This window comes from Aythya ferina, assembly GCF_964211825.1.
Source record: "Aythya ferina genome assembly, chromosome: 6".
In the NCBI taxonomy this organism is placed as follows: domain Eukaryota; kingdom Metazoa; phylum Chordata; class Aves; order Anseriformes; family Anatidae; genus Aythya; species Aythya ferina.
The window spans coordinates 10,190,545-10,217,293 of NC_140303.1; the positions used below are offsets into that span (position 1 = coordinate 10,190,545).

Consider the following 26,749-nt stretch of genomic DNA (forward strand, 5'->3'; position numbering starts at 1 on the left):
TCCTTCCAGGCCTGCTCATGCCAAACGCCAGCATCTGTTCCCCGGGGAACTGGTCTCACCTGGGTTGGTCCTACCCAGTTTGCTACTCACCTGGAGAAGCCAGCACGTGGCTTTGTGTTTTTAGAAAAGTCATTCTCAAAACCCTCCTGGCCAACCCCAAAGCACTTCTCTCACACCAGCCATGTGGCTTTGCCTCTCTTGCAGCTGCACAAGAGATGCTGTGGGTGGAAAGGTGACAATGCAGTGATCCCACATGGCCCCACAGCCAGGAGCAGGTGAGCACATCAGCATTTCCACAGCAACACCACGATGCTCCACACCGTAACATCAGAGAGAAATATGGGCAGGAGCAGAGCCTGAGACACACAGGAAGCAAATCTTCCTCCACAAAGATGGGTTCTTGCTCAAGTGTGTTTCATCTCAGACACCACGATCCAAAAAGGCCATTTCCCTGTGGGTGGGCATCCAAAGAAAGAGGAGGAAGCAGAGGCTGACTGAACATCACCTTGACATGAAGGATGAGAGACCTAGGATCGTTTAATTTAGGGAAGGGACTGAGCAAAGCTATACTGACACCACCCCCCAGCATAAAAGACATATAAAAAGAACAACTTGATCCTCACACATCCACTGCTGCTGGAGCAAGGAAGAATGTACTTGGATTAGGGCATGGGAGATGGTGGATGGGCATGAGGAAAACTCCCCTAGCAAGAAGCAGGGTGGTAGATGGGTCAGGGAGGCTGCAGGAGCTCCATTACTGGGATTTCCTGCAAGTGGGCTGGATAAAATCAGCTCACGGGGACACAGGGTCCGTGCTGGTCTGCTCTCTCCTCCTTCCTGCGCAGTATCGTGCCTCTGGGCCTTTTGACGTGGTCCTGTGCTCCAGGGATGGCAGCTGTTTAGAGGTGATTTCAGCTGTTGTGGGCACTGTTTGAAACAATATTGTAAACCAATTTCCATCCAAAACAGCTTTTACACACACTCACTCCTCTCCACAAGTCACACGCTGTGGAGCTGCAATAGTTCCTTGGTGCTTCCAGTCAAATTAGCCTGGAAAGTTTGAGCGAACCCTTTCAGGAAGTTTGGAGAATAATTAATTCGGCACATATTTAAAAAAAAAAAGCCAGAGAAACAAAAAATCCCGAAGGCTGCCATTTCTGCAGTCGAGAAAAATGTTTCATTGGCGATCTAACATCACCTACAAAGAGTTGTGAAAATACTGTGCAGTTCTGAAAAATGGGGACTGATACACCGTAAGCTGCTGCTGCAAGAGGATGACGAACGCCTCCCCTTCAGGATGATGGCAGCAGTCCTATATTCTGGCTCAGGCCTGAGTATTTCAAATGAGTTGAGAAATCTGCTGCACGAAATAAAATCATAAATGAAGGATTGAGGAAAGTCTTGACCTTTTTATGTCCGTTTTTCTGTGAAATTTTGTCAACTTTATTAGAGGTAACTTCCTGCATTCACAGAAAGCTGCTTTTCTTTGTTAATACCCCAATAAGTCTGCAGAACTTCGTCAGAGCCAGAACTGCTGAAGAACTGCTTTTAACCGTTTCCTTTCTGATAAATGCGATCACCTGCTCAAGTGCATTTATCGTAAGTCAGCCGAAATCTTTTGCCATCTCTTCACAGGCTGTGTCCCCACTGCAGTATGAACAGTCACGTAACCAACTGGTGACAGCAGGAGATGCAAACTTCGAATAGGTTGACTGTGTCATCCCAAGTCCTAGCTCCATAGCACTAACTTTAATTGCCAGATATTTTCCACCTGCTCCTCTAAAATTTTGTATGAATATACAGAAGATTTCCACTATGAAGTAGCTTTCAACACCATATGGGAGACTAAGTTATTCCCATTTCAAAGATGAGTCTGTGAGACCAAGAAAAACAGCTTGTTGACACTTGAAAATTGACTGGAAGAGCTTTTCTGGATGCTCTTAAACTAGAATAAGAAAATAAATTAAGTCAAGTTAAAATAAATCAAGTCTTCTTCCATATAATGAGGGCTATTGTATTTTGCATTCAGTACATCAGTTATAATGGATGTACTCCTAGATATACATGTAGATGAGTCCTCCAGTTCCCAGAGGCAATGGTTGCACTTTCACTGACTTTGCTGTCAAGCTTTTGACAAAGGAACTGAAGGGCTGCAACCAAGAGACTTTGGGAGAGCTTCCAAGAGGCTGGTCCCCATAGCAGAAACAGAGATGTCCTCTGTGCTGCAAACAGGTAGGAAGAGCTGCTTGTCTCAAAATGAGATCCTTTTAAGCATCACACCAAAGGGCAGCTGCCCCAGCTCAACAAAAGGAACAGGAAACCTGTACGGGGGAATGATGAGGATGGAGGTATCTGTCATCTCGCCTCGCCATAGCTCCGTGCTCCTGGGATTTTGTCTTGCTTGAGATTCACTCCTCAACATAGGACTTCCATCTTCCAGTTTAAGAATTTGAGCAGAGTAACTTTCCCTTGCAAAGGGGAAGAAAGAAGCTGTCATTCAGTATCTTACCGGTTAAAGCATTTTTGCCCAATATGAGACCTAATTTCAACCTCTGAATGAAGATCAGATGCATCTTTTCTGCACATTGTAAGAGTGAAATTATCACTCAAGGATAATTCATCCAGGAGAAAAGGTAACTTTCACGATGCAGCCTCCATCACTCAGTGAGACTTGAAGTTATCTGAGGATAATAACTTGAACATAAGTACTCATCATCCAGGCAAATTATAATAAAGTTCGCAGAAGGCTGAGAAGCTCAAAGATGACAAGATGAGCAAGACTGTGGTGCCCAAATCCCTAATAGGCTTTCGTACATCCCACCTACAGCTTATCATAGAAATACCCTATGGAGACTGTAAGCACCGTGTAGGTTTTCTAGCATTAACACTCCCCATTTTAACCACTTGTTCAACCATCAGCAAGGACAACCCCTTCAAACCTCATTTATGTGGTCTTTGACCACCCTGTTGGAGACTTTCTTGACAGAGTTGAGATCTTCCCCCCTCTAAAGAGCCCCACAACCTTAGAGAAAAGCTCTCCCTCGGTCCTAAGTGATGCAAAGCACCTCGGGGCCACCTCCCGTATGCTCAGCACCTGCCTGAAGTCAGATGCCAGCATTCACCACACACCTGCGATCGCTCCTGTCACAAACAAGATGAGCCTTCAAAATTCTTGCCAAGCACGAACGAGACAACGCTGATAAAATACCAACATTAGAAACCGGCTCTGTGATGACCACCTCACATGTGAGACAAAAAGCAGGTGGGGGAGAAATCAGCCAGCAAAACCCAAAGAAAATGGAGCGGTGAATGGCCAGCAGGAGCATCGGATGGCAGAGGGGAGCAAGGAGATGGCCCAAACCTGACACAGCTCTGGGCAGTGCTATTAGCCCTCGTGCTTAATGAGCATGAAGCACACAAATGAGCAGGCTGGCAGCGGGACACGCGGCCTGATGGAGCAGCAAGCAGGTGAGCTCGGCTGCTCCTTACGTAAGGACGCATCTCATGCCTCGGTGCGGGAGGGAGCACGATTTTTTTCTGCCAGAGAGAGTACTCCGTGAGAAATTACAGGTGTGTTTCTCATGCCCAGAGAGAATAATAATGATAGCTTTGGAATTCCTGAATTAGGCCAATCATTCATCCAGGCGGCAAAAAAAAATACAAATCCTGCCTGACAGGCTGCCACCTGAAACCAGAGGCAGGCTCTTGACCTAAAACCAGCCCTCTCCAGAAAGGCTGCTGAAGAAGGTAAAAGGAAGCTCTTTGTTTTTGGAAAGACTTCTTTTTTTTTTTTTTTTTTTAAAAAAAAAAAGACGACAAACCACATGGATCTTCAAAACAGCTGCATGACTGTTAGGGCAGTGTAATGTGAGGGGTTTCCACAGTACAACCAGAAAAGGATTGTGTCTTTGCTATCTACACACACATCAACAGAGTTCCTCTCCTAAAGCGCTCGCAAAGGCATTAGAATACTATCTGAAGGCCTAAAAGTGAAACGGGGTTTGAGTTTTTCTTTTCATCTCCACACAGCAGACCTTCGATGTACCTGGAAAATATTGCATCACCAGAGTTTCGTTTCCCCTTCTACTTCTTCAGCCACAGCTCTAAAGGCAGGGAAAACACTAGATAGCAAGCAAAAAGGAGAAATAAAACCATGGAAGAAAGGAAAATCACAGGCAGTAATTAGGCTGTTGTTAGTTTGTGTTTTCCTTCTGTGATGAATGGAAAGGAAAGTAAGAGATGGAGAAAAAATGTTATGCCAATTTTTTAAGAAGCCTGGGCCCTTAAAACTGCTGCACATTTTAACCCCTGTAGAATAAGGCACCAGCTGAAGCCAACCACAGATTAATCTGCTGCAATTTGCAAACTTATTTTTCTAGCTATTTTGGTGAGTGCTGAATATAATTAGCAAGACAGCATCTGAAAGTACCCGTTTCAGGTATCCTGAGCCTTGTCCATTGTGGCACAGGAGCCCTCCACTGCAGCCATACTGAACAAAGGTTTGAATGTTTTCCAGATTATTTTATTTTTTAACTGTGAGGGTTAAAACTGTTCGTGCATCTGTGCAGTGGTGTTGGTCTGCTCGATCTCCTGCAGTCCATTTCAGCCCTGAACTTCTCTGCTTCTAACTTACTGTTGGAGCTAGGTAAAAAATTGTGTGGGGAGGCAAGGTGGTGGAGCAACTTTTGTCACTTTTTATTTATTTATTTTATTTTATTTGGTGTGTGTGTGTGAGACTAGTCTTAAAATGATCTCACATCAAAATCTCCACTAAACCAACCCAGGTCCCTGGCTGACGCCTGCACCTCTGCATACAGCAGCACCGTAGGTCTTTCGGATGTAATAGATGCGTCGAGTCCTTTCCTCTCTGAGCACAGAGTAGGTTTTCCCCTCACTGCCTGCTCTCCCCTGTGCCTTTCATGAAACGCTGCCATACCATTGCCTCTTCTCACCCGAGAGTGCAATTGCATGCATGGGTGAATTAGCCAACCCCACCCAGTCTGCCGTGAGCAACCTTCAGCTATTAATCACCTACAGCTCTTTGGTGAACTTTGTGAAATTTGACTGTTTTCCTCCTCTCCTCAATTCAACTTTCTTGTGTGCTTGTGCCTGCCTGGGGGGAGTAAAAAGAAACCACCACTGCTGCTTTAAAATTCAACAGGGCTGCAAAACCCCAGCAGCAAACCTAACAGCACAGGGAAGGGCATCCTGCTTCTACTCTGGTGCGTGTCCTGGTCAGAGGAGGAAATTCAGGATCCACTCACCTGTGGAGCCAAGCCCAGGTCCTGCCCAAGGCGTGGTGTCTGAAGAGGCTGATGCCTTCAGGGGTGGCTCCTTCTCGCCCCAGCCTTTGGGACTTGGCATCTGCCAGCTGCTGGTCGAAGTACAGCCATGGTGTAGATGGACATAGGTGGACCTCTTTCATTATCATGTTTTTCATCAGGCTTGCCTGCAGGTAAAAGCAGAGGCTAATTATCAGATGAACACTAATCCAAAAAGTAAGCCTCCACTGGTAGAGTTACACAGCAGATTATACTGAGAAATGGCAACAATAATTTATTTCCTTTTATTTGAGGTTGTTCAATGAATTTTTGTTTACCCTGTAGATGATGCGTCTAAATGTTGCAGACCCACTCAAGCCTTACAACAGGGAAGCGAGAACCTTTAAAGTTCTTCACAAGAACAACTTGAATCATGTCTTTGTCACCAGGATAATTTGATACTGACCTGTTTGGTGCCCAGGTGGGACAACACTTGTTGTCCAACCCAGTTCTCAGAAAACAGAGGTCCAAGTCACACATTAGGCATGTGACAGAGATGGTGGCATTGGAGAGGTGTGAGGCTGACTTCCCAACACAGATGCATTCAGGGATCAGAAGAGTAATGGCTGTTTTATTGGGATTGGACCACTTCAGCCTCAGAAGCCTTTTCACAACTACAAGTTCCCATTCACATGATGGAATCAATAGACAGATAAAATTCTTTCCAAGTTTAACCAAATTCCAGCCTATTTCAGCCCAAGCCCCAAGCAGATCGCTTGATGAGGAGGGGCATGTACTACCACAGGAATCATCACATATGTCCCACTTCCTCTGCTCTTCACTGCTCACGAGATCTTTATCACAAGAGATCGCTTGCGCTGTGCTGTTTCCTCTTCTTGTCACAATCTCCTGCACAACAGGGATTTCTCAGAATTTTAATGCTTAATAATATATTTGACCTTTTCATTAATCCTGATTTTGGTTGGCTGTCACATTAGCTTCGTCTCTTTGGGTGGCACACGTTGCAAACCAGGTACAAACAGGCACAGATACCAATTTGCATGAGCAAATACTGTAAAAAAACAATATCAGGTTGAGGTACTCCACAGTTAGGTTTCGAAGAATTTGTGAGACATGACGATTTGGAAATTGATACCACCTTTTATTCAAAATAAAAATGGAGCCAAGTGTGTCAGAGATGACTAAGTTTTGAAGAAAAGAAGACATACTTCTCACCTATTGGTAGAAGCTAGACTTAAACAAAATCATGTTATTTGGCATTGCTAGAGACCGCGCTCCCTCGCCGCCTCTGAAGAACAGAGCAAAGAGCAGCAGCACAAATGTCACCTGGTGCCAGGACACCACCACTTCTCACTTCACCGTTCTTGACAGCTCCTAAGAAACTAGCATTAACAGATACTTGGTGTGTGTCTCTGCAGCCTGGTTTTGCTCTTATCCATAAGCTGAACTTCTCTGACGGCAGTATTTCATGCATCAGTGTATTAAAATGCCTGCCTTTGGTTCTCTTTTGAAATACATTTTAAACTACGCTAAACCAAGATACATTTATTGATTCAATTAGTATTGATTTACTCTGATTCAGGGGCTTATTTGGGACAAAGTAAAGCAAATCAGATTTATTTGGACTACTGTAGCTTTTTAGATTAACCCATTCCACCTGTGGGTGGTTTCCTGGTTCTCCTTCCCTCACTCCTCCACAGAGATTCAATGCTCGGTCCATTATTTTGATGAGGATAGCAGTGATGGCAGCCAACTGCCTGATGACGTGTGCCCAGCCCAGTCCAGCTTTTCTTCTGAAATACCCTTTCTGGATCACAATTTGTCTTCTCCGGGCATTTCCCACCATCTACATTTTTCTATAACTCCTCAAAAAAAAAAAAAAAAAAAAAAAAGGCATCCTTAGAGCAGAGGAAAGTGCTGCCTTTGGCTGGAGTTCACTTCTGTGCAGTGTCCAGCTTGAGGTGACACGTGAAACAAGTCCAACTAAGCCTTCAGCACCGCGTCTCTGGATCCTGAGCGGTACCAGAGTGCTCCACACACCCAAAATACTTCTTTTGACTTCTCAGGCTGTGTTTCCATACCAGTGACCACTATTTTTGTGCACTGTGTTTCTCTCAGCATGCACACAGACCCCCCAGGCTTTCTGCATATATGTACTTAAAAAAAAATAATAGATGTAGACATGCATTAGGTTAGGAAACAAAACAATGAGAAGAGCTGAGAAATAGAGATGGCCCGTTCTTCCCACCCCGAAATAAGGGGATTAAAATTAATTGCCGTTACAGGGTCTGAGGTGCGCAAGGGACGAGCTGGGTGCCTTTATCTTGTCATCACCGGCTTACAGCTACCAGGACCTGTTACTCTCCTATTGTGCTTCCTCCGGGGGTGACAAAAATCTGTTTCAAAACGTTCCCAGCTGTGGTTTGAGGCTTTTCTTGCTCAGGGCCCGTAGATAAGAGGGCTCCTGGTCGCTACCACACGGCAAGCCGAGAGCAAGGCTGCGCGCTGCGGCTCTCCCCTCAGCTGGCGCCGAGCGGCACGAGGAGCTCGGCCCTGATCTTATCCCGCCGGCGCGTGCAGCTCCTCGTGGCCGTCCTCTTTCCCAACCCGCCGCTGTCAGTGCCCTGCTTGCCTGTGGTTTTGTTTCCTCACAGTCTTCTCCTCCACACGAGGTTTGTGGTCCTGGAGGGTCTTTTCCCGCTAAGCCTCTGGGAGGGAAACTCCAGCACAGGCAGGGAGTCACTCCCAGATCAAGGCCTGTCCCTCAAGGCAGCCTGACCGGTTCCGCTCACTGGGTTTTCACCAGAAACCCTTTATTTTTATTTTTACTGTGTGGATGAGCAAACAGGGTGCCCAGAGAGGCCATGGTGTCCCCAGGCTTGGAGATACTCCAGGAGGACACAGCCCTCGTGGCCCAGCTTGAGCAGTGGGGCTGGACCAGGCCGCCCCCCTCATGCCCACCTCAACCACATCATGGTTCAGAGGACTCCAGCCTGCCTCAGAGCACAGCTGCCAAAAGTGGCCACAGGGAAGGTGGTTCCTCTTCAACATAATTACCATACCCATGGTTTTAATGCCAAACCACCTCAGCCATCCACCATGACCTGGGAAGGTTAGACCCTGTACAAACTCTGAAAGGAAGATTTTTACACCTTTCCTCTTTCTACTCGCTCGTACAGACCAAATTACATTTTAATAAGTGTAGAACCAATGCCTTGCTTAAAGAGATAGCTTCATTAATAAAAGTGTTTAAATTAAATGTCACGGATGGGATATACTAATCATACTGGTTGGCACAAGTGTCTGGTTTTGTTTTTCCCTCTCCATCGTACCCATCAGGTGGTGCCTTGTAAGCAGGAGATCTCTGGGTGGAGCAAGTAATTAGGTACAAATTAATTTTAAAGTGGCAATGAATAGCAAGAACATGAGAGGTGACAAGCAAAAAATCTGTGACAACTGCAACTCAATATGCCAGCCTAGCGAAATCATAGCTCCACACTGGCTAAATAAAGCAGGTATCTTTCTTCCTCTCCATCCAAGAATGAATGAATACATGGAAAAAAATCAAAGATGACGTGGTGAAATTCTCTCTGGGAAGCAGTGGGTGTAATGGTGACGCTTGATATGATTACCGAAGTAATGAAGGTAAAGGCAAGAACGGCAAAGGCTGTGTGCCATGTAAAGATGCTCACTAACCAAATGCTTGTTTTGCCATTTCCCCAAAGCAAAACCTGGCGACAACCCTTACAGTTGGACGTGCCCATGATTGCATCCAACTCTTTCCTCTCCCTTGAGCTGAAACTAGAGGCCAACCAAGCATCTCGTCACCTGCATCTTGGCAGCCACCCCACCAACCCCTTAAATTTTGGGAGGAAAGGGAATGCCCTTGCGTTAGTCCCACTTCATAACTCTGTCTTCAAATGCTTGAGTTTCCATGGCTGTGTCCCAGCAGTCTATCCTGGACAGTCCAGAGCCTGCAATTCAATAATCTCACTCACAACTGCCAGAATTTTTATCGTACCTTGTTTTGCCAGGCCATCCAGGGGCGATGCACTAACAGAACCATCTCTATCACACCACTGCATTTGTTTGCAGAAGAACATTTTCTGAGTGGTCCCAACCACGCTTTGTAGAGCTAAGAACTAATACATAAAATTAACAGTCAGATAGGAAACTGGACTGATTTTTACTTAACTACAAACATGGTATCTCTCCAAGAAGCTATCAGAATTAACACCAGTCAGCTACAGCTGATAAAAACATTTTGATAGATAATCATTCACTAGAAAATGGCTTAAATGTACCAGCTTAATTCTAAAAAGATTAACAAACAAGCCTGCATTGGCTGTAGCTACCAGGGGGCTGAGTTCAAACTGAAATTTGAGAGAAAAAGTATTTCACTGCCTTGATTACCTATATTCAGTCCTTATCTATTTTATTTCTTAGCCTCATAAGGTGAGCAGTAGTCGATTGCTGTTTTTGCTAAAATATTGATCTCCTAGAAATTTGCTTTGGCTATGGGAAAGAGAACACAATCCTGGTGCTATTATTATTATTTTTAAACAGGCAAAGAAAACAAGGTGGCAAGTGTCAAAGGGTTCGAAAAGTTGCTGGGAGATTTTGAAAAAAAATATCTTAAAACCCAGCAATGCCAGCCACATCAGAAATACATTCTCAAAGCTTTGTCCATAGATAATTTATCATCTGATTAAGAATAGAGATTTCACTCCTAATTATGTAAGTGGGGAGAACTTGAAGGGTTGTTCACATTAAAAGAAAGCGAATATTAATCATGAATCACATCCCCACCCCCACCCTGATCCTTACAGCTCTGCTAAAAGCAAGAAGTTAAGTGGGTCAGGAGAAGGGTTATGACAGATGCTGCAAGACCAGAGATAAGCCATCAGGCAGTTAGAAGGGAAAACATTTTATCTAGAAGAACAGGCCTGCCTTTCGTTCCATCTAGATAAGGGCTAGAGCTTCTCTACGTGGGGAAACAGCCCGAAATGTCTGTTGTGGAATACCCCTGCCCACACATCTCCCTGGGCAGATTCGCGGTGTTGAACTGCTTTTTGGTCCTGCACGCAACGGGATGAGCCAAATGTTGCAGTGAATCATTTTTTCCCTAAAAATAAACTTTTTGATGAGGGTTTCTGGCCATCTGCAAGCCTAGCAGAGCAATGGGACAAGTGACTGAAGACAAAATCACACCAGAGGTCTTCTGCGACTCATTTAGCCTAGCTTAGGCTTGCACAGGTCAGCCTGAAGCAACAGCCAAGGTTCCCCTGCTAGCAGCCCAGGTGTCAAAGTAGTCTTGGTAATGCAGCAATACACGGGGTGAAATGAAGCACAGCAGTGCCTTCACCTGGATTTGGCAGGAGAGGAGAGTCAGAGGTCACTAACAGATCAGGAATTTCACATGAAGCTGAATGAGCTGGCTAGTGATGCTATCTTCAAAACCATACCTTCTCTAAGAGCTTAAGTTTTCTTTTATAACTCGGTCTGTCCCAAACGCAGAAAGCCCTTCACCTTTCATCTGTTACCGAAGGTTGTCTCCTAAGAGTGGCAGAAGTGTCTTGTACGGGATGCATCACATCAGCTTCGTCTTAAACACTTCCTTCCCGGCAGATATGACCGGCATAAAAATGGTATTCTATCAACACTGTTATCGCTTTCTCCCTCTGGAGAAAGCAAAATCAATTCTCACGTATTAAATGGATGGCAGCCCTTCTCTGTACCTGAGAGTTTTCAATAGGAACTGCAAAGGGCATTACCCAGCTGCAGTGTTTCTAGCAGGGTCCCATCTAGCTTTGGTTTTGACCCAGATCATTTAATATCTTATCAAAACATCTACCCAAAAATGGAGAAATAGAGCTGGCAACGTTCGCAGATGAGACAGATCTGAGAGAACACGATAAAGACTAGGATAAGTCAGTTATCCAAACCCATCCGGATCTGTTGGGCAGCGGGACTCATTTGACCAACACGTGCTTCAGCACATCTCAGTTTCAGATCAGGCGCCAAAGGTCCAGAAATGTAGGTCACGTTTATAAGGAGGAAGGTTGTGTTCTGGAAAGCAGTTATTCAGGCAAAGCCTAGAGCTAAAATATACACACGTGGCACGTGATTGAAAGCACGGTGCCCTGATACACAAGAATTGAAAAGTAATTCATGGAAACACAAAGAGATTTCTCCATAGTTTTGTACTTCTGTATATACCTGTATATATTATGTATATATATAATGTATTTCTGTATAGTCTCAAGAAGCAGCAAGATGTTAGTTAGAGGGACAGTCACTGGCATACTGTTTCCAAGCCAAGTATCCATGCTTTAACAGATAAAGGATTTAGAATAGCATTACAAAATTATCTTTTGACTTCTGAAAATGGGAAGGAACTTGGTTTCTTTTTATACTTAGATTATAAAACCTTTAGTGCTAGCTGGGGCCTATTTTTTGTTCGGTGCTAGTACACCACCTAGCTCTGAAGGCCTTCTAAGAACTAACATAAGGCAAATATAAATATCAGCCTGGATTGATTTAAACCTTGCTCTGTTCTAGTGTCCGCAGACAACTTGCTGTTTTCTTACTGGAGGAAAAGGAAAAAAGTTGAACAAAAAATGAGGAGATATTTGGGAATTTCTTGGGAAATTCCAGTGCTTTTTCTTGAGGATTATAATTCCCAAGAAAAAGCACTGTAAATGCCTCATCATGGCCCAAAAGCAGCACTATATCCTGCAGGCAGCTGAACTGTGCATTCACTGCTTGGGAAACGCAACCATTGCCCAAACACTGCACACTTCTCCCACTTCAGCAAAAGGAGCAGCTTCTCGGGCTGGTAGGACTTGGCTTGCTGTCAGGTCAGCCATTAGAGCAAGATGCAGCTCAGCTTTCGTCTGCAGGCAAGTGAATCAACCCATGTGGGCTCATTGGCTTGTGACCCAGCCTCTGCTGTTACCCCGTTCTTCTTTTGGTCATACAACCTGGTGCGGTCATGCACTTATAACTGACAAGTGCCCACAATGCCTTTTTTTTTTTTTTTTTTCCTGCATTTTTCTCTAAGGCTGATGTTTGACATCTTTTAAGCATCTCTTTGCTGCACGACAAGATGCAGAGGTTGCCAAGGACAGGTAGATTGCATGCTGGCCAGAATGGGCAAGCACGGCCACCAGTCTGGAACATACACCACGCGACACCTGAATTTAGGTATCAGGAAGAGCCAAAAGTGACACGAGGCACAACCTCAGGCACGAGCACACCGCAATGACCACAAAAATCTACACCAGGATTTATCCATAAACGGAGGTGTGGACTGAACTGACCGCTAGAAGTCAAGCTGCACTACCACAAGCCGACGCCATCTCCAGCTTTTGGTGGCTATAGTGGCTGTCACCAGAACAGACACACGTGCATATCCTGTGCATAAGAGCATACACATATGAGAGCGCATCCACAAGAACACGCGCAGAAAGATGAAGTTCCTGTAACAAGCAGATGATTGAAGAAGGGCCCAGAGGGCTCAGAGAAGCACTCACACCTCACGGAGCCTTGGGCTGAGCGCTCGCACAGCATAAATCAGCTTAGCTCCAGTAAGAGCAGATTTGCAGCAGCCGGGAATCTGGTGCTGTACACCAGCCCCAGGAGAGCTTCTGACCCCCAAGTGTGCCTTACACAACAGCTTGTACTTCGTGCGATGAGACCGGCTCAGGAAAGATGATTTTGGAGAGTCAGAGCTTTGGAGGTATCGCTGACAGAAGGCTGTGAAGTTGCCACTTCGCAGTTCATGCAAAATACAGCGGTGCTTCAGACGTGTCTACTACGACCATCTCAACAGCTTTACTCAAGCCCAGTAACAAGCACAGAGCTCAGTTATCCCTGTTTCTTTACTGTCATGAATCACATCCAAAGGCAAACCTTAAAGCTTTTTTTTTTTTTATATATATATGTATAAAGTCAGTTATCAAGAGACAGCCACTGGCAGGCTACCATCAGAGATGAATTTGAAAAGGCAGTCCAGTCACATTTTGCAACGAACTGATAAAAACAAATCAACCACAGAAACAAATTCCTCTACTCATTTCAAAGAATAGGAAAAAAATAAATAAAAGAAAAGCTTCAAGCAAGATCTCCCCCTACCCCCAGCCTCATAGATTTCAGGGACTGCTTTGAATGCTTTATTTTAGTAAGGAATAAAAGTCCCTGCTCCTGATAGATTGCAGTGCTCTCTGCCCTGAAGACAGATCAATATTACAGATCACAAATAAAATAGTCAGAAGGATTGAAAACAGGATTTACAACTGAATAGCTACCACACCTACATGAAAATAATAATTTACATTCCTTACCACACCCTATAAACTAGGCACAGGCAGCCTGAAACAGGAAAAGTAACAAAAATAATGGGAAAGAGCAGCAAATTGCGTCCTAACATTATTTGAACTGATATGAAAACAGCTGAGGGGAGGGAAGTATTTCCTCTTGAAACCAAACAAAATAACCCAGAAACCTTCGGAGGGTTTAGAGTTTCAGCCTTTCTTCCTGTGAAAAGAATCCCCAAATCCTCCCAAATCTATGAAAAGCAGACACTTTCCATAGAGAAAGCATTCACCAAAAAAAGCAATTTTCTGTTAAAAATCAGTTTTGACAGGGCAGCTTCATCCAGGCTCAGATGCTGGATGCGAGGGGAGCATTTGCCAGGAATACAAATGGGATTTTGAGTGCCCAAGTGCCAGGCAGACGGGGTTAAGGACTTTTTCTTGCCCTGCGGAGAGGTTTCCTCCGTCCCAGGAATGGCCTTGGCTGCAGGAACAGCTCAGAAGGGATAGAGGTTCACGATTTGTGTGGGAGTCTTGAATAATCTGTTCCTATTTTAATGTGAACACGGGTGGTAACGTGGAATTACAGCATGTGGAGGCGGGCTGGCGCGCATGGATTAATGAAAAATAATGAGATAATATTGAGCATTCATGTCGTCTCATTAGAAGGGCTCAATTCCTCTACTAACAGAAATCTCTGGGAAATGTATTCTGAGACTCCATCCGTAATCTCTGTCGCAGGAATTAGTAGGACACGGGCCTATTAATTCACGAGTATATTCATTTGAGAAGAGCTTTCATTGTCAGCCTTAAATTTTAAGCAACCGAAGTACTTACACAGTAATCCTTTCACCTTGCATTTCATCGTATCCAGAAGTCATTGTGGCTCCTAAGGTGCTGTGCTGTGAAAAAAAAGAATAAATACTAATAACTGCATGCTGGAAATTACGCCATGCTTATGCGATGCACCAAGAGAGACAAAAATAAGCACCGAAGGGCAGGAGGGTAGAGCTGAGTTTACTGAGGACTAACTACATTAGGATTGACTAAAAAGAAATAATAAAAAAACATCAAGCACATTCAAAGTGCAATCTGAGCAAAAATTATTTTTAGCCCCTCAATTATTGTGAGTTTCATAATGCGATTTGTAGGGCCTGCCGCTCCTGCACCGTTGTGTCTTAGCGGGGAGTGATTCACTGGAGGGCTGGGATCGCACATTCAGGCACAGAGATGGAGAAAGCCAGCTTTGATTCACCCGTTTCTAAGAACACAAATTCACCCTCAGACAGAGCTTCAGTAATTTCTTGAAAGTACTGCATAAAACTGGAGATATTAGAGCTATTGAGGGGAAAGCCAGGAACATGATATTTATTAACCAGGGAGATGATACTGGCTTCAGTAAAGCTGCAGAAGGCACGTGTCAAAACTCACTTGGGCCGTCACTGCCTCTTGGTGACAAGGTGAATTTGAGCTTAATCCCAGCGTGCTGGACACGTGGGTCAGAAACACACTGCTTACCTCACTACTAGGCTGGCCCAGTCAATGAACAGAGGGTGATGATGCAGTCACAGCAGGTCTTCTAACCTGCAGCATCTGATCCAGTAAAGACAACGCACAGAAAACCATGAAATATTTTGAAACTGCCTCACCTACACCAAATTAAGGCTTGGTAATTGCAGAACATGCAGACACTGGCTGCTAATAAAGCAGGAAAGGGCTATTTTCAATAGAACGAGGGCTTTTCCAGCAAAAGTACTGCAGGGAAAGGATTATGCATGATTTCCTGTTGCCTAAATAGAGCCAAACGAGTGAGATTGCCCTTTGCTTGAAGGGTGATCTTGAGACACAGGCAATGGTACACCTTTGTGTGACTTGCACCTGGACCATGCACAGAACCTTACTCCTGCAGACAAACAGCTTGGTAGCCCTAATAATTATGGCTCATTTAGCTTCTGCCTATGGTTCCCCTCCTTGTCTTTGAATCTTCTCTGAAGAGTCTGAAGTCAAGGAAAAGATCACCACCATCTGCAGTAAGTCTTAGGGCAGGACCTCAAGCGGGTCACGTCCGTCTTTTCAGTCTTAAAACTTTACAGCATGACCTGATGTCTTGTCTATGCTTTAAATAATTGGATTGTCACGTTAGCTGAATCTTGGGTCTTTCTGTAGCAAAACCAGTGAGCTGGCACTCCCGAGTGAAGCAAAATGGGAATTTCTGCCTGGCAAGCAGAGGCATTCCTCAGAAACAACATACATCAAGCAACTTAAAGAAAGATTAAGTTTTATTCAGATGATATCTGAAGGAGTTTCCATTCTCACGTCAATGATGAACACTTTTATTACCAGGGAGAGGCTGGTTAATCTTTAACCAAGAATTTACAATTCTTAAAACAAACAACACAACTTCAGAAGCTTCATGAGATCTTCTTTTTATTCTGGAGTGTTGTTTTTTTTTTTTCTTCTTTTTTTCTTTTTCCCCTCCCTTTAAGCCATGAACACCACCAGATTGATGGCTGTGTTACGAAAGAAAGAATGAGTTGGGCAATGCGAACTACCCCATAAATCCATACGGCTAAGATCACCCCTGGACACGGCACAGGGGAACTCAGCCAAAAACCCAAGCTGAGGGAAGGGGTCAAAGTCATTGCCTACGTGATCTGAGCACTTTTCAGCACAAGTTGGACCTCAGGCCACTAATTTATTTCAAAACCAGGGTGGACCAAGAGGCAGGTACCTGATGCCACCATTTCACGTAACAGTACCTTAGAGGGAATACTACTCTAACTCATGCTGAAAAACTTGATGTGCTCAGCTGGTGGAAAGATCCTAAGTCTCAACATACTCTTAAAGTGGATCTTGGCCCCATTCCTCAGCCTCCTAATGCATACTCATAACCCCAACTCATAACTCGTTCAACCTCTCTAGGTAGTTAATAGGATTTGTTACGAGGTAGAAATGTGATTCCTCCGAGGTGCAAAATTACCACTCACGGTTCCTGCTGTAAGAAAGAAAGATGTATGCATACACCAATGTTTCCAGAAAGCTTGAATGGAAAACCCTTTCATGTCAGAAGTTTATTTTTATTGGTAAAATATTAAATAATATACAGAATTAAAAACTGCACTTACACTTCTGAGAAGAAATAATTCTTGGACAAATTATATGCTTGTTCCTGAGATTCCCTACATTTATTCCAGTAGCTGTGCACTCAAGACAGTACAAACCTTTATAATATAATCCTTTTCACAAAGTATTACAAAGTTTCTGCAGCTTTTTTTATTTATACACACATACAGACTCACACTCTCACATGGCTGTACAACACTCACACATGTACAGAGTACACACATACAGATGTGGAACCATATGTATGCATGTACGCTAAGGAGAAAAAAATAACAAGTCCCATAGTTCAGTCTACAGCGGCAAAACTCTTTAGCAGGGGGATGCAGGTTTACATTGGGGTTGCTCACATGCACCACTGTGATTGTTTCTGAACTCCAATTTAACAGCATGTCCCAAGGGTTTTGGAATGAAGTCGGATTTTTATTCTTTTAGATTCCTCAATTTGAGTTCAGAACATCTGTTGCAGAACTAAAAATCATAACCTGGGAGAAAACTTTTTTTTTTTGTGTTTTTTCATTTGCCAGATTACTCACCAAATCTTATCCTGCTCCAGAAAATGACCGATGTCCAGTTCGGCACTAGAGTGGGCAGAGTGCATCCCCGCACGAGTCACGAAGATGCTGACAAACGGGTCAAGACCTGACAGCCTGAAATAGTGCTCACAAGATCTCACATGCTTTGCTACGATCCCGCTGCTTCAGTGCGGTCCCCGTTCGTGGGAGGACCTGAACAACCTGCGGGAGGTTGCTCGAATTTGGCCCTAGGAGTGTGACCCCGCGGGCAACTGCGACAGTCGCCCACTGAATACATTTTTCTACTTGAACTCAAACAGTCCAATCTGGGAAATTATTTTGGCAATCTGTCAGAATGGGATATAGTCTCCTCACCTTTGCTGTTATTAAAAAAGAAATATCTTAAATAGAAATTTAGAAGACAAAAGTGGCCACTGTGCATGCGCAGTAACTGCCTTTCAAAGAATCTCAATGGGATTTTTATTACGTACCTAAATACATATTTACAGAACAGCGGTTTCAGTCTACTGGGGTGGAAAAAAAAGGCATTAAAAATACACTATATATAAATATGTATGATATGTAAAACAAGTCCCATCTAAACGTATATAAGACAAGGACAACTCTAAAGAAGCTTTTCTGGTCTCTCAGGTAGATAAAGGACACGAGTCCTGTAATTCTTACGCGGGCAAATCTCTCCCATCAGAGTAAATGGCAGTTTTGCCCTAGCTAAGAGCTTAGGCCTAATCCAAAATCCATCATCAAAGTCACAAGAGTCTCCACTGAGTGGGTTTTGGATCAGACCAACCGATCTTTTTATTTTTTGTTATTTTCAATAAACATCAATATTAAGTGCTTATTTAAGAGGAGAAAAAAAAAAAAAAAAAAAAAAAAAAAAAAAGAAAGCTGCAATTACAAAAGAAAATGAAGGAAGAGGCAAGAACACATTTGTCCTTATTTCAGACCACTGGATGTGTTTCAATGTCAAATAAAAGCCAGAGTTAAGGTCTGGGCTTTAGCCTTAACTTACAGTTTCTCACCTTTTGTCAGTCAATCTTAATTTACATGGTTACTTGATGCTTATCTTTGAATGTATTTAAGATACAGAATTTCATTTCAATGATTTGTATTGACTGAGGAAAGAGAAAATAAACCCTCATACATTAATAAGACGTCAGGGAAAGTATTGCACTTGAACAGAAAGATAACCCCAAAAGGTGGTTTTGTCTTTTTTTTTTTTTTTTTAAACTAATGTAAGCAAATCATCCATGTCTGCAATGAGCATCTTTAGAAAGCAAGATCCAAGAATGAAGCATACGAAGGAAATTTGGGGTCGGTAACCCCCACCCTGGAATACAACAGTAGTAAAACTTTTTAAAGCATTTTCTTCCAACAGGAAAAAAAAGTTATATGACTTTTTTTTTTTTTTTTTTTTTTTAACTTTACAATTTTTAAATCTTTCTAAACATTTGCATTAAAAGTTTCCAGTTTCTCATAAAAAGATATACATTTTAGGAAAAAAAAATACAACCAGAAAATAAAACCAACTAAAAAGGCAAATATACAGTATTATAATTACATCACTGTGGAGTCATCTCTGAAGGTACCCTAGGTCTTTAAAGTGTTACAAAGAGTACGTACCTTAATATTTTTTTCTCAAATCAACTATCTTTTTTTCTTTTTCCTGTTTTTAATATAAAACTACACTTGAGTACAAAAATATGTAAACAGACTGTACAGCCAATGAACAAAAAACCCCCAAAAAACAAAAAACCCTAGACAGCCCAAAGCTACAGGAGATAAGAGCAGGCCCAGACTTAAAGCTAAGAGAAGGAAAAGGGGGAGAAAGAGAAAACAATTGGAAACCGGAGGAAACTGCTACATGACAGAGGAAGTGAACACGTTCAAGCTCTGAGAACACTTGACAATTAGTCAAAGAATTGATCACAGTTTCAGAATCTGAACTACTACAAAAAATAACCAGAAGTCCTTCCCTTGTTACAGCGTGTTCAGAAGCGAACATCCATTTCCAGTAAGTAATGTCAAATCCCAGTAAGTGCATAGTCGGGGATTCAGTGACCTCTACCCCTTCAAGAAGCTTTTCTTATTCCATGTCACTTGAGGTAAAACTAAATGGCCCAATTTACTGCCAACTGGCCTCTTTGTGCCAACAGTGGAGTCATGCTGTCCCCTCTGCCTCACAGGAGGCTCCCATATTTTACTCTTGATGGATAATACAGACTACAGGCTACTGGTACGCGCGTACTGCCAAGCACGAGGGATTAAGGCTGCTACACCAACACACGTGAATTCATGCTCACCGCCGAACCCCACTGCCAAGTGCTACCAACCTTGGACCTTGCCATGCTGTACCACGGAGCAAGTAAGGCCCTGATTTAACAAATTAAGCACTTGGTTAATGGTAAAGCTGCCATGCACTTCGAAACTGAATTGAAGGGGTCCACATGGGGCTCATGGCGTGCTCCTGTACTTGCTTGGCGCAGTGGGCTGAGTCAAATGGCTGCTGCAGGAAGGAAACGTCGGCCGCCTTCAGCAAGCTTTGGGTCAAGCTGCTGCCCTTCTCCCAGTGGAGAACATGTAACACAACACCCTCAAGACATGATCTGATTAACTTCATCATCACTCACTCTGTAAAATACTTCACGTACTGCTATTGAATACACCATAGTATTTTTTTTTTAATTGCAAATAATATTGGGATTTACTACAGCAGGGTACATCTTTGCTGAAATGGTTGCTGCTGTCCTCCCATCAATGAAGTCCCATGATTTTTATCTTAACTTTTTAGAGCATGGGGGTGCATGGACAGCTGTACTCCCAGATGGGGATCCACGTGAGACCAGTAACCACCTTTCCGAGGGCTGGAAGTGAACTGGAGTAAGTGGGAATGTTGTTGTTTGAGCCTAGAATAGAAACCAATAATGTTCTCCTTGTCCTATCCTTCAGCACAATTCTTAATGGGATGAATGGGAACACATCTGTTGTCAAGCAGATTCTGCCTCCTCTCTACCTATTTCCTGGTTCCTGCTCCCATGTCCTCACTGTGGCCGCCGTGACCCCAAGCCCAGAGGGATGGTGGGTGGCTTGGAGCCCGTGGGAGATGCACTGGGGACCAGACCTCCTCCCCTGCCCGCACCCTCAGATGCTGCACCCGTGCAGGGTAAATAACCAGACCTGAAAGTAGGTCACCAGCCTGCCAGGAAAGTACCAAAACAATACTGCACTTTTCACCCAAGCGTGCCAGCTAATAAAGCCCCGCAGAGAACGAGCTCACCCCAGCCTCAGAGGTGAACCTGCCCCACAACATCACCCCCCGGAGGGTTTCTCTTTGCTCCATGTCAATGATTCAGGCGGCGTCACAGTCAAGCAAAGTCCAACGCTGCGTTGGTTGGGACCAGCGCCGAGACCAGCTCTGGCTGGAATGCACTTCGCTAGGGCAATGCCACCCCTTCCCACTCCTAACGCCAGCTTTCTGCAGGAAATCTCATAGCTAAATACTAAGACAGCCTTCCCTCCCAGCTGAGCTGCAAAAAAGGGTGCGGGGGGGGACCGGGATCTGCCTTGCCGTGTCGTACAAGAAGGGATTTTTACTTTGGGTTGGTTTTTGTCGTGCATTCTGAAAGGGCAGGGAAAGATATCACGAATGACATCATGAACTTTCAAAATGCATTAGAAAAAGGCACATATACAATAAAGCATATATCTAATTATACGATACCATATATATAAATATACTTTCTCAAAATCTCCAGCTGCTCTTGACCGCACGCCATCGCTACCATCCACCTTTGTTCTGAAAGGACACTAAGCCGAGCTAACATGCACATTTCTAGCGCCAAAGCCAATTTCATCACACTTTTCCTAAAAACCTCGAGTTTAGGTGATTCGGGTAACAGTGCAGACTCCCTTCTCCCTCATTATAATATAATGCACAGAAACAGGTAAGTAAAGGAGTATCATCTAGTGAAGGAACCTTATTACTGCTGCTCCTGTCCTTGGCTGAAATATGCACCTTTCCCTAAATTGTCTCCAAAGTTTCTCTCAGGAGGAAAGATTGTTTTCTGGCTTCTTTCAATGTATTCTCAAGTATGGAAAAAAAAAAAAAAAAAAAAAAAAAAAAAAAAAAAAACACTGAAATAACAGCTCAGGACCCAGACAACATTAATAATATCCTATTAAAGATCATTTTTGAAGGGTTTGGTTGAATTCATGGCCTCCTCCTCTGCCTGACAGCTGCAATTTAAGAACACCCTTGTAAACAGAGAAATTTTGAAACTCTTTAAAATTGAGAATTTCTTCACTTTTAAGTAAACATACTTTATTTCCACGTGGCTATTATGTGAGCTGTCCTCTCAGACCGCAGAAATTACCACAACCAAAAAAAAAAAAAAAAAAAAAAAGGCCAATTTACAGATTTGGATTCTTTCTCTCTAATACAGACCAATAGAGGTTAATGCCTAGACACCTTTCACATCACTTCATAGATGGAAGCGCTTTTTAAGGAGAAAAAAATTGTTTTAATCTCATAAGTTACTGAGTAAAGAGCTGGCTTTCCTGAAAAACGCTATATATTTTGATGTGCACTCCCAACTGATTGCAAAGAAAGGTGGCTGTAAAATTCATTGGCCATAACAGCAGATATATAGATAATGCCCTTTGCTCCAAGAACATGGATCATATCAAGAAGAGAATAAGCAGGCACACTTCTATTTAAATTAATAGGCTTGTACTACTCTAAATTGAGTCAGAATCTTGCCATTTTGGATGTAAAAAGAAGTGAAAGGGTTTACTGGCAGGGATGTTTGCAGAAATGGCTTTTTTTTTTTTATATAATGAAAATGGGGAATGTTTGCAGGAAGCCAATTCTAAATTTGCAAATGCATGTTTTTAACTGGAAACCCAATTCCAAGAATTTCAAGAGTCCAGTAAAAATCAGCCAGGTTTGATTTCAAGCACCAAATACTTAGAACAAATGGATCTGCAGGCCAAGGCTTATCTACTCAAATTCCTAGTACACTTTGACTAATGGATTTGACAAAACTCAAGAGCTTTTCTTAGCAAAGTGCAGAGAACGAGCAAGAAACAAAACAAAACAAAAAAAAAACACCAACTCAAAGGCCCCAAATTTGCACACGCCCATGTAGGGGCAAAGTGATTTGTACAAAACTCTATTAATTTTACCTAGATCAACTAGGCACCTGATTTTGAAGAACTGAGGACTGCCTTTTTTTCCCTACTCCTCTATCCCAACAAAAATGCCAAGTGGGAACTCAATGCTTAAAATATATACTAGATATACTAGTTGAAAGCTTGGTTCAAAACTTCAACTGGAATTTAGTCTTTCTTCCTTCCCTAGTTCTAGGATGAAAAACTTCAGTGAGTCCTAAGAAAACCCTAAGAAAAGGACACTGATACTAGAAATTAATGCAACCATTCAGCTTCTTGCTCTCTAAAAAATATAGCTTTTGGAAGGTGACAAACAGTGAGTGCCCTCCCCACTGTGTCTCCCGTCCTCTATTTCCGTGATACTAGGACAGGGCACTGCTCACAAACCGATCTTGAGTGCTGCCATTGGAACAAGAAGTTGGGCTTGACTGAAGCCAGCTACAAAACCACCGATCCTCCCTGTCTCATCTTTTAAACATCTCCAGCATATACACTGCAGGAGGTATCAATGAATCATCAGCGACTGAAAGTGCACACTCACAAACTGTGGGTATAATCACTACTTATTTGTGGATACACAAACGATGCTCCTCCTTTCCCTGTTCCTCTGGTTTTCCATACATAGACTTTTTTTTTTTTTTTAAACACTTTCTCCCTAGTGCTAGCTATTCCAAGAAACCAAAGCTTGTTCTTTCCACTACCAGAGGGAAGAATGGACTGTTATCCCCCGAGACTGAAAGTGATTCTTGGCCACCTTTTGCTCTCGCACATACATGGGGCTATCTGGAGTTCCATGCAAGCCCAGTGACCTTCAAGCCCAGCACCTTTCCCTTTGCACATGGTTCTTAGAAAACCCTTGCTGCCTCGCAAGAAGTCGCAACCACCTTCCCTCTCCCCAACCCTTGTTTTGTGACACGCTGTAAAAGCAACCCCCTTTTTTTTGATTTCCAACCAGGATGATGCAGAACGCAGCCAGCCACCTCCTAAGCCAACCTTCCTAGCTCTAGACAATCACCCATACAAAACCTAAGCGCTGCCCTCCAGCTCGTACCCCTTTTTCTCTGGCACAATCTCCTTCGGTTACACCAAGTGCAAGAAAAGGAGAAAGGGCTGGAGGTTAGTTTGCCTGAGCTTCCTCTGCATTAGAAAGAAGAAAGAAGGAGGGGGAGGAACCCAACGACATTAAGAACAATGTTGGGAATAGGTCTTTAAATCTGTCTCTCCAAAGCCCGTATATTCCCAGCCTTGATAGCTCTCACATTACACAAGATGACATTTCTCTCCATATTGTATTATAATTAATAGGCTACTGCAAGACTTTACCAGCTCCTACTTAATAGCATTTCAGTGCTGGGAAGCAGTCATCAGGTAATCTGGCCATGATCTACTGTATCCTTTCTAAACACAGGTTCTAGCTGCCAAGAATGTCACCATAAAAAGATTTCAATCGATACCACTCAGCTCCTTACTTTCAAACGCTCCAGGTCTAGGAAGAGAAGAAAAAACCCAGTACCCTCAAAACAAACAGCAAACTGGCATGTGCATAGCGTATGCAGATTGAAGCGAGCAGATGGGAACTCATTATGGCCTGATCTTGCTCTCTTCTTTTATACTTTAGTAACTTCATACTTTGGAAAAGGTCTCGCCAAGTGCATGGGGACTACTTGCATGGAGGGGGTTAAACCCATGCATTTCTTTCCATTCTCAAGCTGCGCTCTTGTTGCCAAACAACAACATTTCAATTGTGATTGGTACAAACAGTTGGGTTGCAATGGCAATCTGTCACGTAGGTTTAAGCCCAGTTTTTACTGCTGCAACCTGCAACTTGGGTGGTTGCTGGCTTTGCTACTTTTTGGGAGAGAAAGAAAGGAAACAAAACAGATTGGTTGTTTTTCTTTCTTTTTTTTTTTTTTTTTTTTTCTTTTCTTGTCCAGTCTGTAGCTCAAGGAATTGCTCTGGAGTTTGTTTCTTTATTTGTTTTCTCTACAGCGAAATTAATAAATTATAAATAAAAATGAAGTCTGTGAATTGAAATCAAAAGCACAGCACCTGCATATCTCCATGCATCAATTTCTAAAGAAGTAGGGAAGTTCATATGAGATCTGTTTGTTTGCAAGGCTTGTGGGCTCTCCAGGAGCAAAGGCTATCTAGCAAAACCTGCACTTTCACCCCTAAATTAAAGAAGAATTGATGACAAGAAAACAAAGGGAAATCACTGTTTCAGCAAATAAGATGTCAACAAGAGGAAAAAAAAAAAACGATCGAGGCTCAGACCTTGACGTAGCTGAAATAGTTGGGTTAGTTCCATTAAATTCAATGGAGCTAAGAGGATTAATGCTGGCTGACGATCTGACTCCTAGCGTTTTCTCAGCTGCAAGTCTCAAGTTTAGGCTGTTGCCAAGAGGTTAACACTGTGATAATAGAATGAGAAAGTATTTATACAGGTATATATAGATATATAATTATATTTAAAGAACACTTTGCTACCAGTACTTTTGTCATTTTAAAATCTGTAATTTTAAAACAAAATTATTTTAGAAGAGCAGCAGAACCTCTTGAGTAAACTACAGACTCCCTCGCCCACTCCTAGGCCACTTACTGTCCTAGAAGCAACTTTAAATGTTATTTGCAAATGATATTTCTTAAACCATAGGGTGCAACTAAATATGTAAGGCTCCCAAGGGTCTCTAAGAAGCCAGTGAGTCAACACATAGGCATGGAGTAATGGCAAATCAACAATTCTAAAAAAGGTGCTTCATAAGTTAAGGAAAATAAAAGTACAGAGCCTCAGACTTACCACAGAAGGCCCTCAGGACTTATGAAACTAAACTGCTGTTACGTGGTACAGTGTTAAGACATACATTTCTTTTTTTTTTTTTTCTTTTTTTTTTTTTCTATACCTTCTAGAGGGGCAATACACACTGAACCCAGAAAAGCAGCTCACCCTAGAAAGTAATTTTGAAAAGAATATTGACTTTGATTCGTGCTCCTAAATCCCTAAACAGTTTTGCTTTAAATGCAATTGTTCATTCTGCAGAATAAAGATCCCCCAGTCTTCTCCAACCACCAAACCCCCCACCGTATCTGCACATTTGAAAAAGGCTCTCCTCTGAAATGTTTCTACCTATTTGTCTGAAATTATAAATGAGCGGCAACTCATCGTGACTTTAAAGCACCTAGCAGGGTTGAGCAACATCCCAAAATAGGACATGATATACAGCTGATCGAGACAGAAACAGACTGCCTTTCAACTCCCACAGAAAGCAAGTCAGGTCACTCACCAAGAAGTGACAGCAACAACAAACCCTTCTTTTATCCCTTCCCTTCCTTCTTTCCATTCTTAAGCTGGGCAGAGCAAATGAGGTTGGGTCCACAAAAAAAAAAAAAAAAAAAAAAGGTTAATAATAATAATTAAACAACAGCAACAACAACAACAGCAACAACAACAAAATAGGCGCATCAATGTCTGAGGAAAAGTGGGATTGTAAGTGCAGTATTTCTTCATGTGCAGTTCTTCTACTTCATAAGAGTCCCCTTTGGATGAGAAGGCCTAGTGGAATGTGTGCTCCCCTCGGACAATGTGCGACGAGAACTCATAGCGGTCCTGGCTTCGGTAGCCACAGATGTTGCACTCTAGCGGGTCCCGGTAGCCGTGGCAGCCCATGTGGATGGTGTACATGACATGGTCCAGGAAAAGAACGCGACAGTGCTCACATTTGAAAGCCCTAATCTGCTCCCCTTCTCCATTGATGACCTTGTAGATATCCTTTAAAGAGCCCTTAGAAGCTTTGGTGGCATCCAAAGCCTTGGCGTCCTCCTTCATATAAGCCGGGCTTGGCTTCCTCTTGGGATTTAAGGCAGAGTTTCCTTGGTAGGACTGGCGGTCTTCGTGGCTGCTCTCTGAGTCAGTAGAATCCAGGCAGCTATTGCTGGGGGAGCCCTCTCTATCCTGGGTTCGACTCTTTGGTCTGATGAGGGAGATCGGGCCATCCATGTTGTTCTCGTGACTGTCAGCTGTTTCCCTGCTGATGGGCCTTTCTATCCTGTTCGGATGATAGACCTGAGCGTAAGCTGAGCTGATGACCGGGGCCACCTCTGCAATTGTGCTTGGTGTGTGCTGCATCAGGGGGTGAAGTGCCTCAGCTCCAAGGTAGGTGATTGCATTGTTGATGGCTTGGTCCATCATGTGAGACTGCATCAGCTCAGCCTCCTTCTCATAGGGTAGGTTCATATCAAAGTGAATATCTGGATAGCCAAATCTCATGAGCTTTTCACCTAAGGGACAAGAGCAAATCAGTGAGAAACATCAATGCAATCGCTCCACGGTTTT

The 26,749-nt window shown here is 43.3% G+C and overlaps 1 protein-coding gene across 21 annotated transcripts in view; it reads right to left on the reverse strand.

Moving 5' to 3' along the window:
• Positions 1-16,626: 16,626 nt before the first annotated feature.
• The window catches only part of IKZF2 (IKAROS family zinc finger 2), a 137,917-nt gene continuing 127,794 nt past the window's right edge, over positions 16,627-26,749 (reverse strand). For all 21 annotated transcript variants that reach the window (XM_084523164.1, XM_084523168.1, XM_084523176.1 and 18 more), the window contains one exon: positions 16,627-26,694. In XM_084523164.1, coding sequence (XP_084379290.1) covers positions 25,970-26,694 — 725 coding nt within the window. In that variant the 3' untranslated portion in view covers positions 16,627-25,969. The remainder of the gene's footprint in view (positions 26,695-26,749) is intronic.